The sequence below is a fragment of the Cinclus cinclus genome, chromosome 27 (genome assembly GCF_963662255.1).
Source record: "Cinclus cinclus chromosome 27, bCinCin1.1, whole genome shotgun sequence".
NCBI lineage: Eukaryota > Metazoa > Chordata > Aves > Passeriformes > Cinclidae > Cinclus > Cinclus cinclus.
This window is the reverse complement of record NC_085072.1, coordinates 3,502,618-3,517,480: the sequence shown is the minus strand read 5'-3', so window position 1 is coordinate 3,517,480 and position 14,863 is coordinate 3,502,618. Positions and strand designations below refer to the sequence as shown.

Sequence of the window (14,863 nt, the reverse complement as noted above, 5' to 3'; positions counted from 1 at the left end):
CATCCCTGCCGTGATCCCATCCCTGCCCTGATCCCATTCCTGCCGTGATCCCATCCCAGCTCTGATCCCATTCCTGCTGTGATCCCATCCCTGCCCTGACCCCACTCCTTTTGTGATCCCATTCCTGCCCTAATCCCATTCCTGCTGTGATCCCACTCCTTTTGTGATCCCATTCCTGCTCCAATCCCATTCCTGCTCCAATCCCATTCCTGCAGTTTTCCCCACAAAGAAGGGGAAGATGACCACCAGAAGTTCCCAGGAGCAGCTGGGAGTGTTTTCCCCTGACTGGAATGTCAGTCTCGTGTCCTTGTCACTGCTTTTGGGTGGCAAAAACCTGAGCTTGGAGTTGTTTTTCTGGGATTCCTGCTTTGTCCTGCAGCGTTCTCTGAGTGTAGAAGAGGATGTAGGCCTGGGTCTTGCACACCTCCTCCACGCTACATACATTCAGTTTGGAGTCGTTGCAGTGCACCCAAAAACCTGGCAGAAAAGGGCAAAAAAAAGCTCTCAGCTGAGGCAGCATCCCTTTGGATTTTGGAACTGCTCACAGGAAACATCCACAGGAGAAAAGGTACCTCTGTCTTTTCCTCTAATGTAGAAAATGGTTTGAATAGCATTTTTAATGTATTTTTTTTTTTTTTGGTGTTTTAGAAATGGATCAAATCTTCATTTGATCAGCCCAAAAGCATAATTAGGCAGCCAAAAATTCCTTGGGGCCAGGCAATTTGTGCAGGCAGGAAGGCAGAGCCCATCCTGATCCAGCTGCTGGGATCTCCCAGCCCCCTGAGGATGTTATTCATGAATAGTTCCTGGTTTTTTGGTTGGTTTTTTTTTTTTTTCAGCCTCAAAACACTTTCTGTTCATCTCCTCAACCTTGAGGATCCTGAGCAAACCTCAGCTCCAGCAGTTCCTTGGAACAGTTATGCCTGAGAGTGAAATGCAGAAGAAAAAATTCACCAGAAAAAAACAACAACAACAACAACAACAACAAAAAAAGGGAATACATGGAAGTAAATAAACTACTGAAAGACAAAGAGTAAATACCAAAGAACTGGAACCCTGAGGAGGGATCCCAAGGGAGGGAAAAGCCCAAGGAACGCCGGGGCAGGGGAGAGAGAGGATGGGGTGGGACTCTGCCCAGGGGCCAGCACACGCACCTCCCTCGGTGTTGTAGCAATAAGCTGTGTAGTGTCCTGAGCCAAACCCCTTGCCGTGATGCATCACCACAGCCGACAGGTCATACACAAAGCTCTCTGTGGCAAGGGAGGGCAGAGAGTCCCTGCAGCAGTAAGGTTCCATGTTTAATACCTGCTCAAAGAGGACATGGACCCCGATCTTCTCGCGGTGATTGCGCTCAGACCACCTGCGAACACAAAGGTCACGCTCAGCCGGGCCCGGGCTGCTCACCCCAAAAATGCCTCGGCACACAGCCCCCCCCTGCTCCTGGGGCTCCTGGGACCCCTGCCAGAAAAGGCTCTTGGTCTGGGAGGGGTCTCTTGTCATTGAAGGGTTTGGGGTCAGCTGGGGTCTCCTCCTGCCATTGGAGGATTTTTATTTTGGGATTTCTATCTTAGGTGGGGTCTCCTCCTGCCACTGAAGGTTTTTATTTCAGGTGGGGTCTCCCCCTGCCACTGAAGGTTTCTATTTCAGGTGGGGTCTCCCCCTGCCACTGAAGGTTATTATTTCAGGTGGGGTCTCCTCCTGCCACTGAAGGTTTTTATTTCAGGTGAGGTCTCTCCCTGCCACTGAAGGTTTTTATTTCAGGTGGGGTCTCCTCCTAACACTGAGAATTTTTATCTTATTTTGGGTATCCCCATGCCATTAAGAATTTCTATTTCAGGTGGGGTCTCCCACTGCCACTAAAGGTTTTTATTTGAGGTGAGGTCTCCTCCTGCCACTGAAGGTTTTTATTTCAGGTGGGGACTCCCTCCTACCATTGAGAATTTTTATCTGATTTGGCGTCTCCCCCTGCCATTAAGAATTTTTTTTTGAGGTGGGGTCTCTCCCTGCCACTGAAGGTTTTTATTTTAGGTGGGGTCTCCTCCTACCATTAAGAATTTTTATCTTATTTGGGGTCTCCCCCTGCCATTAAGAATTTCTGTTTCAGGTAAGGTCTCCCCCTGCCACTAAAGGTTTTGATTTGAAGTGGGGTCTCCTTTTGTCATTGAAGGGTTTGGGGTCAGGTGGGGTCTCCTCCTACCATCGAAGATTTTTGTTGCAGGTGGGGTCACCCTTTGCCATTATTAACTTTTATTTTAGGTGAGGTCTCCCTCTGCCATTGAAAGTTTTTATTTGAGGTGGGGTGTCCCCCTGCCATTAAGAATTTTTATTTGAGGTGGGGTCTCCTTCTGCCACTGAGGGTTTTTGTTTCAGGTGGGGTCTCCTTCTCCTACCACTGATGATTTTTATTTCAGGTGGGATCTCATCCTGCCATTGATATTTTTTATTTTAGGTGGGGTATTTTTGAACCACATTTCTCCTCTGACCACCTTTAAAATCCTCAGTTCTACCAATAACACCCTCCCCACACCCACCCTGACCACTTTACAAACTTGTCCTAAAACTTTCTATTCAACAACAGAATTTTTCTATTTCAATATTGGCATCAAATTCTCTCCATCTCCCACCTTCAACAAATCTTTCACTCAGCAGACTTCTTCCAAAGCTGCTTGCAAACTCGAGTAAAACCCAAGGAAATGAAGGATTAATATGTACAAAATATTCAACTGTGGCAGGAAAAAAAAACCAAAACCCTGCAAACAGGGAATGGGAAGGGCTTTCACCAACCTGATGGCTCACAAGTTCCACTGCTGCTTTTAGCAGGAATTGAGGGAAGTTCAAAGCCCCACTTTTGGTAGTTTTTTTTTTTTTTTTTTTTTTCCCCAAAAATTATCCAGGGCTCAGTGCCTCACCTGAAACGTTTAAGGTGCAGCCGGAGGACCTGAGGTAGTCTGTAGATCAGCAACTGCTTTTTAGCTTCACTCAGAACAAGAGGTTTGGGAGAAGATTTTCGCCTTTTACCTGCCCAAAAAAAAACCCCCAAAATCCCCCAAGGCAAAGATTATGAACATCCTATTAATTCCCTAAACAACCAGCACAGGGTGAACTCTTTTAATTCAATTTTTTTTTGTTTGTTTTTTAGCACGGGGACGGTCACAGGAATAAATATTTCTGAATTCCTGGGGGATGAAACTCTCCCTTCTTCTCATCACACAAATATTTGTCACCTCTGAGCTGTTCCTGCTGGGAAAACACCAGGAATATTGAGCCAAAGATATCCTGGGCTGCAGCAGTTCCAGCAGGTGAATTCCAGCTCACAAATATTCGATATTTTATTCTCTCTGCTGTTTTGAGCCCCTCACAGAAGCTCAAGAGCATTAAAAGATGCTCTTTTTACGTCATCCCAGGTAAAAAGTGACATGTAAGAGCCCAAAAAATGACATAGCAGGGCCAAAAAATGGCACAGCAGAGGCAAAAAGTGGCCTGTGAGAGCCCAAAAGTGACACCTTAGATGGAGGATTTTGGGGGGTTTGTTTCTTTCTGTCTTCTTTCTTCTTCATGATTTCAGGCAGCAGTTTTTGGTTGGACAGAAAATCCCACAGTGCAGGTCACAGGAGTTTGGTTATTGGGTTCAAAGTGTCAAGAATATAGGTGTTAATTCTCTGTTGCACTGCTTAGCTTTGAAAGGCAGCTAAATAACGAATTCTGCTCATTTTGTAACTAGCCAGGTTCACTCTCCATTGTGCTCACTTTGAGCTGGTAGCTGCAAGTGCTGCAGAGCCCTCTGGACTTTAGGTAAGATTTAACAAACAGCTGAGCCTGAACATGAGAAATTCGTCTCCTTTGTGTTTTTAATCCTGACTCGAGTGAAGACAGAAGAAAATCCAGATTAATGAAGTGGTGCAGATACCACATTTACACCCCTTTATTTGAATAAAGTAAAAGGACTCCTCTGTCTCCTTTTTGGACATAAATTTCTGGTGGTTTTGTGGCTTAATTCTCCTGACAAAGCCAACCAGCAGGAACATGTAGGAAAAGGAGATCTGCCACCCCAATGGACATTCCAGGTGTCCCTGGCAGGGAACAGGGAACAGGACAGGGAACGGGACAGGGACAAGAAAGGGACAGGGACAGGGAACAGGGACAGGAGCAGGGAAAGGGACAGGGACTGGGACAGGGACAGGGACAGGGAACAGGAACAGGGAACGGGACAGGAGCAGTGCTGGGAACAGGGAGAGGAACAGGGAACAGGGGCAAGGACAAGAACAGGGACAGGAACAGTGAATGGGACAGGGATAAGAACAGGGACAGGGACAGACACACAGGAGAGACACAGGACAGACACAGGGACACAGGACAGACACAGGGACACAGGGACACAGGACAGACACAGGACAGCCACAGGACACACACAGGACAGACGCAGGACACACACACAGGACACACACGGACACACGGACACACACGGACACACACAGGACACACACGGACACACGGACACACACAGGACAGACACACGGACACACACAGGACACACACAGGACACACACGGACACACACGGACACACACAGGACACACACACGGACACACACACAGACACACACAGGACACACACACGGACACACACACAGACACACACAGGACACACACGGACACACGGACACACACACAGGACACACACAGGACACACAGGACACACACAGACACACACAGGACACACACACGGACACACACAGGACACACAGGACACACACGGACACACAGGACACACACACGGACACACACAGGACACACACGGACACACGGACACACACACAGGACACACAGGACACACACGGACACACAGGACACACACGGACACACACACGGACACACACACAGGACACACAGGACACACACGGACACACAGGACACACACGGACACACACACGGACACACACACAGGACACACAGGACACACACGGACACACAGGACACACACGGACACACAGGACACACACGGACACACACACGGACACACACACAGGACACACAGGACACACACAGGACACACAGGACACACAGGACACACACGGACACACACAGGACACACACACAGGACACACAGGACACACACGGACACACGGACACACACACAGGACACACAGGACACACACGGACACACAGGACACACACACAGGACACACACAGGACACACACGGACACACACAGGACACACACGGACACACGGACACACACACAGGACACACAGGACACACACGGACACACAGGACACACACACGGACACACACACACGGACACACACACAGGACACACACGGACACACACACAGGACACACACGGACACACAGGACACACACACGGACACACACACACGGACACACACACAGGACACACACGGACACACAGGACACACACACGGACACGCACAGCAGCAGCGGCACTCACTGTTGCAGCGGTCGCAGGCGTAGATCCTCCCCTCCAGCGCTTCGCTCTCGGTGAACTTGGCCAGCATCTCAGTGAGCGGGCAGCGGGCGTGCGCGGGGGGCGGCAGCGCCCGGCCCAGGCAGTGGTAGCGCTGCGGGAACTCCAGCGACAGGTCCCAGAAGGGCTCCACCGTGTCCGACTTGTAGCCGCACGTCCTGCAGGTGACCTGCGGGGACACAGCCGGGGAGCCCGCGGGCCGCGAGCGGGCGGCGCCCGCCGCTGCCACCGGAGCGGCTCCATTCACCGGGCAGCGCGTTTGTGTGCGTGCTGCTCCTGCGTTTAGCACACCTTATTGACCAGGTACTGATCATTTATATACTGCCCATTGGTTCAGAACACCTTATTGACCAGGTACTGATCATTTATATACTGCCCATTGGTTCAGAACACCTTATTGACCAGGTACTGATCATTTATATACTGCCCATTGGTTCAGAACACCTTATTGACCAGGTACTGATCATTTATATACTGCCCATTGGTTCAGAACACCTTATTGACCAGGTACTGATCATTTATATACTGCCCATTGGTTCAGCACACCTTATTGACCAGGTACTGATCATTTATATACTGCTCATTGGTTTAGCACACATTTATTGATCACCTACTGTTCATTTATATATTTCTTATTGGTTTAGTACACATTTATTGATCAGGCACTACTCATTTATTTATATATTGCTCCTCGGTTTAGTATAGATTTATTATTGATTTCTTTGTTATATTAGTTATTGTATTTATTTTTAGATAAATACATATTGATATATAAATATATACCTTATATAAATATAGATTTATAATAATTATTATTTATTATATTTTTATTTATTGATTTATTTAATTTATTTATTATTCAGTACAGATTTATTTATTAGGTAGTTTTATTTATGTATATATTGCTTATTGGTTCAGTATAGATTTATTATTGATTTGTTATATTAGTTATTATATTTATTTTAGATAAATATATATTTATATATAAGTACATATTTTAATATAAATAGATATTTATATATATTTTTATTATTTATTATATTTGTTTATTAATTTTATTTATTTATTATTTTGTTATAGATTTATTTATTAGGTAGTTTTATTTCTATATTGCTTATTATTTTGTTACAGATTTATTTCTTAGTCCTAAAAATTGCTGAGCTCAGTGGCTGGGGGCAGGGTGACAGAAAATTTCCAGATACCAAATAGAGAACAACACACTTTGTGTCTGATCTTACAAACCACCAGTTCTGCTCCTCCTTCATTTCTCCTGGAAAGCAAAGGGGAGCTGGGACTTCCAAAATTCCTGGGAATTTTGGGGTCCTGCCTTGTGGGGAATGAAATATTTCCACAAGGAACAGCAGAGGGAAAAGGGACCAAACACCACGGGAACTTTTCACCTCCTACAGGAATTTTTGACAAGCATGTTCTGCGTTTCTCGTGCTGGCAAAAAAAAAAGAAATTGTCACGAAGAGCACAGAACCATCACCAGAAAGGGGGGAAAAAAAAAATAAAAAATTGTGAAGGCACCTTAAAAAACCACATTCAAACCCTAAAAGCTCTGTGCTTGTGCAGGTTTCACCCCGAAGCGGCACAAGGGAAGTGAATTTGTGCCCCACAAAGGATGGAAATGGTGGCACCCGCACGGCAAGCCAAGGGAACGTTTTTCCTCGGGAACTGGGAATTCCCAAGGCAGCCCTGAACGGGATCCTCGGCACGCAGAGCTTTGCTCCTCCTGCCAACAGCTCCGACTGCTCCCCGTGCAAAACAGCTCCTTACCTGGCTGAGCAACTGCCCGTGGAAAATGGTGTTGACCACCTTGAGGACCTGCTTGGTGAGCTTCCTCTGCGAGAAGGGGATGAGGATCCTGCGCTTGGTGCCCTCGGACTCCAGCTCCTGCTGCACCTTGTCCAGGAGCTCGCAGAGGAATTCCTGAGCGTCCTGCTGGTCGTAGCCGCGGAACGCCGGGATCAGGCTCCACACGGAGTGCAGCATGGCGAACGGGGACACCAGGGCCCACTTGCCAGACCACATCACCCTGAACAGGGTGTGCAGCTCGTGGCACAGGGAGATGTGCTTCGAGCTGGGCTCCCTGGGCTGGATGAGCTCCAAACTCCTGCTGATGGAGGAGCCCCCGTTCAAAGCTGGAGACGATCCCACCTTGTCAGGCTTCCCCGGCTCGTTGGCAGCAGCCCCGTTGGCCAGTCTGCCGGGCATCCTAGCCCTGCCGTTCACAGTTTTAGCTAAAAGTTCTTCTGTTTCACAGAGATCGAGAGTCAAGAAACATTCCCGGAACTTCTGGAGGTGGCTGAGCACCTGCAGGATGGAGTTCATGTAGCAGGTGTTGCCCAGGTTCCTCAGCCCCGTCACCCCGGGCGTCATCAGGGGCTGGCGCCGGATGGAGTAGAACTGCTTCAATCTGCTGCTCTGCACCTGCCTTGAGGTAGGGGAAGCCGCGGCCACCTCCCTGAATTTCCTCGGGATCAAGCTCTCCCTGTGCACGTGGGACAGCAGCCTGGCGCTCTTCCTCGGGGGAGCGTTGGCCAACTCCTCCAGGAGCCGCCTCTTCATCTCCCGCCGCCGCTGCCGAGCCGCCTCCTTCTTCTTCTCCAGCTCCTCCATGTGTTTTTTCTCCTTCAGCTTCAGCTGTCCCCGGGAGCTCTTGTGGAACCAGGTGCGCAGAGCCCTCGCCAGCAGGGCCTGGCGCCGGTGCCGCAGCGCCGTGAGCGTTTGGGATTGACCCTGAGGGCTCCTCCTCCTCCAGGCATCCTCGGCCAGCGCCGTGGAGCGCAGCGTCCTCCCGCTCCCCTGCCCCTTGATGGCCGACAGCGAGCTCCTGAGCAGCTTCAGGTCGCCCTCGGGGTTGTCGTTCAGGACGTAATCCTGGCACAGGTAACAGAAGACGTAGAGCTCGTGCACTTCCATGGCCAAGGGGTGCCGGCTCTCCTGGAAGTGCCTCAGGGCGTGCTCCTCGATGTAGCGGCCGCAGGCCACGTGGGAGCACTTGAGGCAGGCCCAGAGGGACTCGGTGGTGTGGCAGTCCACGCACTGCCACTTCTGGGGGTTCAGGATCGAGTGGTCCTGGGCGAGTCGTAGCCGCCCCACATGTTTGCATCTATCCATGTCTCACAGGAGGCGTCGCTGCTCCGACCTCGGCGGGGAAACCACAGGGAAAAGGGTTTTAGAGATGGGACGTGCACTTGAAATCTCATTGTAGGGTCATTGGAAGGGGGACTGATTGCAAGGGTTAGGGTCAGGGTCATCAAATCTGACTCCAAATTAGGATCATCAAATCTGACTCTTAATCCTGCACAGCACACCCCAAATTTTCCCCATCTCCATCTATCCATGTCTCACAGGAGGCATCGCTGCTCCGACCTCGGCGGGGAAACCACAGGGAAAAGGGTTTTAGAGATGGGACGTGCACTTGAAATCCCATTGCAGGGTCATTGGAAAGAGCCCCGATTGCAAGGGTTAGGGTCAGGGTCATCAAATCTAACTCCAAATTAGGATCATCAAATCTGACTCCAAATTCCCCCATCTGCATCTGTCCGTGTCTCACAGGAGGCGCCGGGGCGGAAAACCACAAGAAAAAGGATTTTAGAGATGGGACATGCACTTGAAATGCCTTTTCATATGATCACAGAATATCCTGATTTGGAAGGATCATCAAGGATCATCAGATTTGACTCCAGGCCCTGCACAGGACAGCCCAAATCCCCCCATTTGCATCTATCTGTGTCTCACAGGAGGTGTCACTGCTCTACGGAGGCAAAGAACACGAGGAAAAGGATTTTAGTGCTGTGACACACATTTGAAATCTTCTTGTAGGGTCATGGGATATCCTGATTTGAAGGGGGCCAAAAGGACCAGCAGATTTCACTCCTGGCCCTGCACAGGACACCCCAAATTCCCCCCAGTTACATTTTAATCTCCCAATTACAGCTTCAGGTAATGAAATCCCCAGGTTTGCTCCCCCCCATCTCACTTTTGTTTAAATCCCTCAGGACCTGAGGCAGTGAGGTGTCCTTGATTCCCAGTCCTGGAGAGGAATCGTTTTGTCAAAATGGGAAAGCAGCAGCTCACACTGTGTATGGAATTTAGAGTTATACCCTAAAGAATTACGGGATTACAAACGTATTAAAAAAAAAAAAAAAACAGAAAAGCTAAAATCCTGAGGAACCAGTTTGCTAAAACACTACCAGTGGATTGTGGATCCCTTTTTCCCAGTCCCTCCAGGCTCTGAGGGCAGGGCAGGAGCTCAGAGCAGCCATTTACTCACGGAGTGCAGGGCACACATCCCTTCCTCCTCCACGCCACATCCCGGGCCCCCAGCAGCCCCATCTGCCCAGAGATCCTGGAGAATTCCAGTTCTGCCAATTCCTCACTGCCAGGCAGCTTCAAAGTCCTGAAAAGAGACAGGAGAAATATCCTGGTGATGTACAGAAACCAACTCTGGAAGGCTGGCAGGAACATCACCAACCCCTCAGTGCAGAACTCATTTATTCCACAATTAATTCTCTGGATTTACCCCCAGAATCCTGAATTTTTAGATGCTGAGATGTGTCACGCACAAAATTCCAGTCCTTGCTTTCATATTTTTTTTTTTTTTTTTTTGGGCAGGCTGTAAAAATCTGCTGATCACATGGAGCCTCTTCGTAGTGAAGTTTTTTGTAGTGGATGACCCAACATATGGCAGAGAGGAAAAAATGGGAGTTAAAAACAAAAACAAAAAAAAAAAAACAACCCAAAAACAGGAGGAAAAACGTGCCCCTCCTGTGATCATTTGGATTTTTGGCTCCTTCAATTGCTTGGTGAGAGACAGGGGGAGGAAAAGGGGAAAGATGAAAAATAAAAAAAAAAAAATAAAAAAAAGAAGAAAGAAAAGAAAAGCTGCACCGAGTTAAATTTCATTTCTGTGTGGTTTTTCAAACGATAAAAAAGAAGAAATGAGGAGCTGGTAGGTGTGAACTACAACACAGCAAAAATCACAGAGGAGAGAAAAATGAGGAAAATGAGAATACAAAAAAAAAAAAAAAAAAAAAAAAAAAAAAAAAAAAAACCAGATGGAAAAACTGAAAGATCTGGAAAAACCAGATCTGAATGAAATTTGTGACACACGGACCTGGCACACAGAACACGTGCTTAAAACTTCATTTTGTGAGGTGCAAACTTTAACACCTGCCAAAGCTTTGAGGGGTTGAGCCCTCACCTGCAGGTGAAGGAAATGCAGTTTTTAGTGGTCCCCAAATGATGCAAATTTGTTTTAATTACCACTTTTTATCAGAGCTCCTGCTGTTGAGGATGGAATCTCTTAGGGAAAAAAAAAAAAAAAATCAAAGCTCTTCAGTTCTTTCTCCTGGACTCCACTGAAAGCTCAAGTGGCCACTTGAGCACCTAAAGAACCTCTGAGGTTTTTACTGAAACCAGCTCAGAAATTCCCACATTTCCCTTGAGCTGGGTTCATTCCCTCCCAAATCCCAGGATGTGGAAAGGATTTTGGGAATCCTCACCTAAACAAAGGATTGGTTTGGTTTTGTTTTGGTTTTTTTTTTTCCAAGTTGAAAAAAAAAAAAAAAATCCCTTCTCCGCCTTTTTCCCTTCTCTGAGCTTTTTTTTTTTTTTAAAAAAAAAAAAATTATTAATTTTTCTCCTCTTTCCTCTTAATTTTCCTCCTCAGGCGTGGATATAAAAAATAATAGAATTCTGGTTTTTTTTTTTTTTGTTTTTTTTTTGGATCCTGTCTAGGTTTGGTGAGAGCGAGTGGCAGAAATTGCAGCTCCACTTTGGTGACACTGACAGCTTTCATTTCCATTAAAAAAAAAAAAATAAAAATAAAATACTAATTATGTTGTATCATCAACATCTGTGATTCTGCTCGCTGCCATATGGGGAATTTAACCCTTCAGCCTCCCCACATTTGTACTTTGGAACAAAAAAATGGGCATGAAAGACAAAATTTTTAAGGGATTCATCAAAATAGCTGCTTGTTCAAGGGGTCTGTGAAGTCTCAGTAGCAGAAGTTTTTAAAAAATGTTGGATTTCTCTGTATTTCCCAAGGAGGAGGAGTTGTTGGGTTCAGCAGGGTAGCAGCAGATCCAGGGAATGATTGAAAACAAAATAAAACAAAAATGAAACAAAGGGGGGAAAAACAAACAAACAAACAAACAAAAAAAAACCAAAACAAAACAAAACAAAAAACTCAAAAAATAAAAAAACAAAAAAGCAACAACAAAAAAATAATTTAAAAATAAAATGATTAAAAAACAAACAAAACAAACCAAAACGCAAAAAAATTTTAAAAAATTAAACTAAACAACAAACAAAAAAACCAAACCAAACAAAAAACAATAAAAAACCAAACCAAAACAAAACTCAAAAAAACCCCAAAAAAGAACAAAAAAGCAGCACCAAAAAAAATTAAAAATAAAATCATTAAAAACAAACAAAAAAAACCAAAAAAACCCCAAAAAACCCCAAACAAACAAAACCCCAAAACAACAAAAAAATTAAAATAATTAAAAAACAAAAAAAAACAAAACTACCAAAACAAAACAAACAAAAAAAATAAAAAACCAAAACAAAAAACAACAAAAATAATTAAAAATAAAATAATTAAAAAAACAAAAAATAATTAAAATAATTAAAAAACAAACAAAAAAACCAAAAAACAAAACAAACAAACCAACCAAAAAAAAATAAAAAAACCCAAACCAAAAAAAAACAATGCAAAAAAAACCCCAAAACAACAAAAAAGCAACAAAAATTTATTAAAAAATAAAATTAAAAAACAAACAAAAAAATAAAAAACCCACAAACCAAAAAACAAACAAAAAACCAAAAAACAAAAAAACCCCAAACAAAAAAAATTTAAAAAATTAAAAAATAAATAAAATTTAAAAAAACAAAATAAAAAAAGGCAAACAAAAAGAAACAAAAAACCCAAAACAAACAAACAAACAAAACAAAAAAACCCCAAAAAACAACAAAAAAGAGAAAGAAAAAATTCCAGGGGAAAAAAAAAACAAAAAAAAGAAACAAAAAAGGCAAAAAACCAACAAAAAAAGCCAAAACAAAAAAAAAAGAAAGAAAAAAATTCCGGGGGGAAAAAAAAAAACAACAAAAAAAAACCAAAATAAAAAAGGCAAAAAAACCCAAAAAACCCTAAAACAAACAAACCAAAAAAAAAAAAAAAAAGAAAAAGAAAATAATTCCAGGGGAAAAAACAAAAAAAAAAGAAACAAAAAAAGGCAAAAAAAACAATAAAAAAAATTAAAAAAAAAAAAGAAAAAAATTCCAGGGGGAAAAAAAAAAAAAGGAAACAAAAAAAGGCAAAAAAACAACAAAAAAACCCCCAAAACAAACAAAAAAAATTAAAAGAAAATAATTCCAGGAGAAAAAAAAAATAAACAAAAAAAGGCAAAAAAAACCAACAAAAAAAAGAACAAAAAAAACTCAAACAAAAAAAAATTTAAAAAAAATAATTCCAGGAGAAAAAAACAAAAAAAAAACAAAAACAAAAAAGGCAAAAAAAAAAAAACCTCAAAACAAACAAATAAAAAAAGAAAAAGAAAATAATTCCAAGAGAAAAAAATCAAAAAAAAAATAAACAAAAAAAGAAAAAAAAAAAAAAAAAACCCAAATAAATCCCCACCAACCGCGGGGGAAATCCCAAATTTTTGTTGCCCTGGATGGGTCGAAGGCACCAAGAGGAGCAGGATTTAAAAAATGAGCAAAGAAAATAAAAAGCACCGAGTTGTGCTCTTTGGAATGATCAGCTTTTAACTTTTGCGTTTGTTGGGGTTTTTATTGATTTATTTTTTTTTTTTTATTTTCTTTCTGTAAAAAGTTGATTTTTAAGGAATTTTTCGAAAATCTTGTTGTTTTTTTTTTTTTCTCACCTACTCAGATGTTCTGCGGAGAAAAAAGGGGGAGAAGGAATCACTTGGAACTCTGCGATCCACTAAAGATGAATAAAACTGAAAATAAAAACAGCAGAGAATCAAAGTAAAATAAAGGGTTATTAATTCACCCGGTAACATTTTAGAAATGAAAACTTGCAAAACTTTTGAAAACTTTTAAAAACTTCTCACCTTGTCAATCGCTCAAAACGCTGCGGCAAACTCCCATTTTCTTGTTGAAAAATCCTGAAAAAAAAAAAAAAAAAAAAAAAAAAAAATCAATCAATCAATAAAAAAAAAAATAAATTTTCAAGTGGAGATCTTCTAACAGCTCCCAGAAGCAAAAGCAGCAAAAATAATTTGGTTTTTTTGCCCCTTAAAAAAAAAAAAATTAAATTAAAATAAGAGTCACGAGAAAGCACCTGAGCTCCTTTGTGCCATTGTTGCAACTTTTGGGACCTGATTAAAGGAACCTGCAGGTATCTGGTGACAGCAGCTATGTTTATTTTTTTTTAATGTAAATGAATTTGCGAGAAGGAAAAAAAAAAAGAAAGAAAGAAATAAAAAATGATGGACAATGCCCCACTAAAAAAAAAAAAAAAAAGAAAAAAAAAGAGAAAAAAGATATAAAAAAGTATACGAAAAACTCCACACCCAAAAAAAACCAAACAAAAAACCACAAAAAAACCACACAAAAAAAACAAAAAAGAAAAAAAACCACAAAAAAACCACACAAACCCCCCCAAAAAACAAAAAAAAATAAAGAAAAAACCACAAAAAAACACACAAAAAAAACAAAAAAGAAAAAAAAAAACACAAGAAAACCACACAAAAAACTCCCTCCAAAAAAAACAAACAAAAAACAAACAAAAAAAACACAAAAAAAACCACAAAAAGAAAAAAAACACAAAAAAAACCACACAAAAAACTCCCCCCCAAAAAAACCAAAAAAAGAAAAAAACCACAAAAAAACCACACAAAAAACTCCCCCCCCAAAAAACCAAAAAAAGAAAAAAAAATCACAAGAAAACCACACAAAAAATTCCCCCCCAAAGAAACCAACCAAAAAAAAAGCCACAAAAAAAAACCCACAAAAAAACCAAAAAAGGAAAAAAAAACACAAGAAAACCACACAAAAAACTCCCCCCAAAAAAAAACAAACAAAAAAACAAACAAAAAAACCACAAAAAAAACCACAAAAAACTCCCCCCCCCAAAAAAAAGACAAAAAAACACAAAAAAAACACACAAAAAAACCACAAAAAAAACTCCCACCAAAAAAAGAGAAAAAAGCACAAAAAACCACACAAAAAACTCCCCACCAAAAAAAAAAAAAACAAAAAAACCACAAAAAAACCACAAAAAAACTCCCCCCCAAAAAAACAAACAAAAACCACAAAAAACCCCAAAAAAACTCCCCCCAAAAAAACCTAACAAAAACCAAAAAAAACCACAAAAAAACCCACACAAAAAACTCCCCC

The 14,863-nt window shown here is 42.6% G+C and overlaps 1 protein-coding gene across 1 annotated transcript; it reads right to left on the bottom strand.

The window, feature by feature from the left end:
- USP49 (ubiquitin specific peptidase 49) lies at positions 1 to 14,308 on the bottom strand. Its single transcript, XM_062509439.1, has 6 exons — positions 13,384 to 14,308; positions 7,262 to 9,890; positions 5,447 to 5,651; positions 2,910 to 3,018; positions 1,155 to 1,360; positions 1 to 477 (listed from the first exon to the last, which is right to left on the bottom strand). The coding sequence occupies exons 2-6, from the start codon at positions 8,603 to 8,605 to the stop codon at positions 311 to 313; spliced, it is 2,031 nt and encodes a 676-aa protein (XP_062365423.1). The 5' UTR covers positions 8,606 to 9,890; positions 13,384 to 14,308; the 3' UTR covers positions 1 to 310.
- Positions 14,309 to 14,863: the final 555 nt, after the last annotated feature.

Coding starts and splice junctions, on each gene's coding strand:
- USP49 (XM_062509439.1), bottom strand. CDS start 8,605: ATGGATAGATGCAAACATGTGGGGCGGCTACGACTCGCCCAGGACCAC. Junction 5,652..7,261: donor ACGGGCAGTTGCTCAGCCAG/GTAAGGAGCTGT, acceptor GTGTCCCCGCAG/GTCACCTGCAGGACGTGCGG. Junction 3,019..5,446: donor CGCCTGCGACCGCTGCAACA/GTGAGTGCCGCT, acceptor TTTTTTGGGCAG/GTAAAAGGCGAAAATCTTCT.